The sequence below is a fragment of the Galeopterus variegatus genome, unplaced genomic scaffold (genome assembly GCF_000696425.1).
Source record: "Galeopterus variegatus unplaced genomic scaffold, G_variegatus-3.0.2 Scaffold2297, whole genome shotgun sequence".
Classification (NCBI taxonomy): Eukaryota; Metazoa; Chordata; class Mammalia; order Dermoptera; family Cynocephalidae; genus Galeopterus; species Galeopterus variegatus.
Window position 1 is genome coordinate 46,365 of NW_007728408.1, and position 1,878 is coordinate 48,242.

A 1,878-nucleotide genomic window follows, 5' to 3' on the forward strand; every position below is an offset into this window, starting at 1 on the left:
GAAAATATTCGGGGAAAAAAACTATAAAAAATAACAATACAACAATAAAAAATAATAAAATTTAAAAATACAGTATAACAACTATTTACATAGCATTCACATTGTATTTGGTATTATAAGTAATCTAGAGATGGATTAAAATATGCACGAAGATGTGCATAGATTACATGCAGATACTACACCATTTGATATAAGGGACTCAAGCTTCTGCAGTTTCGGTATCTGCAGTGTCCTGGAACCAATCCCCTGTGGATACCAAGGGATGACTGTCACTGTTCCCTAAAACAAAATACCTCAAAGACAGAAGCAGACTGATTTGATTAGATATTGACTTCTCTGGTATTAGAAATGGTGCCAATTACTGAATTCGGATGTATTTTACTTACCCATGCTTTTTCTTTTTTTCTCTGTTTCCTTTTACTCATTCCAGGCCACGTTTAGGAACAGTCATGCACCGGGTGATCGGACTGGGGCTTCTTTACTTTATCTTTGCAGCTATCGAAGGCGTGATGAGAGTTCTTGGGGTAAAAACTACCTAATTCTACTACCACCTCTTTTTGTTGTTTCTGTGAAATGTGATTTTACTTTACATCTCCTAAGAAGAATTTTTAAAGATAGAAATTTATGAAAAAAGCCCAATTTGACCTTTTTTTCTATGGGATATTTCAATTTTTAATACTTCCTGAAAAGAAAAGGCTAAACAGAGTACTTCTGAAAATGATATGATTGACTGTGAAGGCCACTTGGTATCATCCCAGGAATCAGCTCTGTCCCGGAAATGTTCATGGTTATCCTTTATAAAGAACATTTGTCTTTATCATTATGCGTTCTGTATACATTAATATCTTCCTTAACCCTGGATTTTAAAATGTATCAAGTGAACAGAAAGTTCACTTCACCCTCCAGGCATACAAACATTACATTTCATCACTCTAAGTAAATGATTGAGGACTGAGTGACCAAGAAGTTTATTATATCTTACCTGATTTAAAGAACCTTGTCATTTTACCCTAGATGTCTTTTGGATTAGACATATTAATCAGATCANTTTAAAGAACCTTGTCATTTTACCCTAGATGTCTTTTGGATTAGACATATTAATCAGATCACTGTGCACAAAGTGGTTTATCTGTAAGGTGCCACATAAGTTTACTTCACGTATTTTGATCTGACCCTTAAAGCAAGACATTTGTCCAACAATGTTAAAAAAGCCTCATTCCTCTTCCTATGGTCTTTGATACAGCTGCATTCTGTTAGACATGCTGCTCTTTTCATCTTTGAGTATATTTATTTTTACCTTTATGTTATCATGAAGAACTCTGCGTTTATATATGTAATTTGCCAGAATTAGTCTTTGTTAAAAAGAAAATAGAAAAGATACATATCCCACATTTAAGTGTAGTTTATACGTCATATTGCTTTAAAATTTACAGTCAGCAGTTTAGATGGTAACTTTTAAGTAGAGTAAATGTCTAATCTACAGTTTTTCTATACCCTTCCACGTGGTTCCCCTCCCTTATTTTACTTTTTTTTTAATGTCCCTTCACAACATGATCAGGAATGATCAGGAGTCCGTTTCATTAGTAGCCCTGGCTGTAGGTTTGGTGTGGGGAGAAGAGATTGAAATGGTTGACCTTAGTGAGGTTGGGGACATGATGCTTTTTATTTGCCGTTACATAGTACAGTTTTATGTTACCATCGTCAAATAAGCTGATGGCAAAATAACATTTGTTGCCAAAATGGATAATTTCCAAGTGCTTAAACACAATTCTGTTAGAAAATAAAATCCTTTTTTGTGGCTTTGTAAAGTAATGATGTAAGCTAAGTTGCTTTATATCAGATGATAATTGCTGTAATGTAATAAAACCTTTACATGCA

At 33.9% G+C, this 1,878-nt stretch overlaps 1 protein-coding gene across 1 annotated transcript in view; it reads left to right on the forward strand.

Moving 5' to 3' along the window:
• TMEM87B (transmembrane protein 87B) overlaps nt 1–1,878 on the forward strand; it is a 62,433-nt gene that overhangs the window by 35,280 nt on the left and 25,275 nt on the right. The window contains exon 10 of the mRNA XM_008581214.1: nt 431–523. Coding sequence (XP_008579436.1) covers nt 431–523 — 93 coding nt within the window. The remainder of the gene's footprint in view (nt 1–430; nt 524–1,878) is intronic.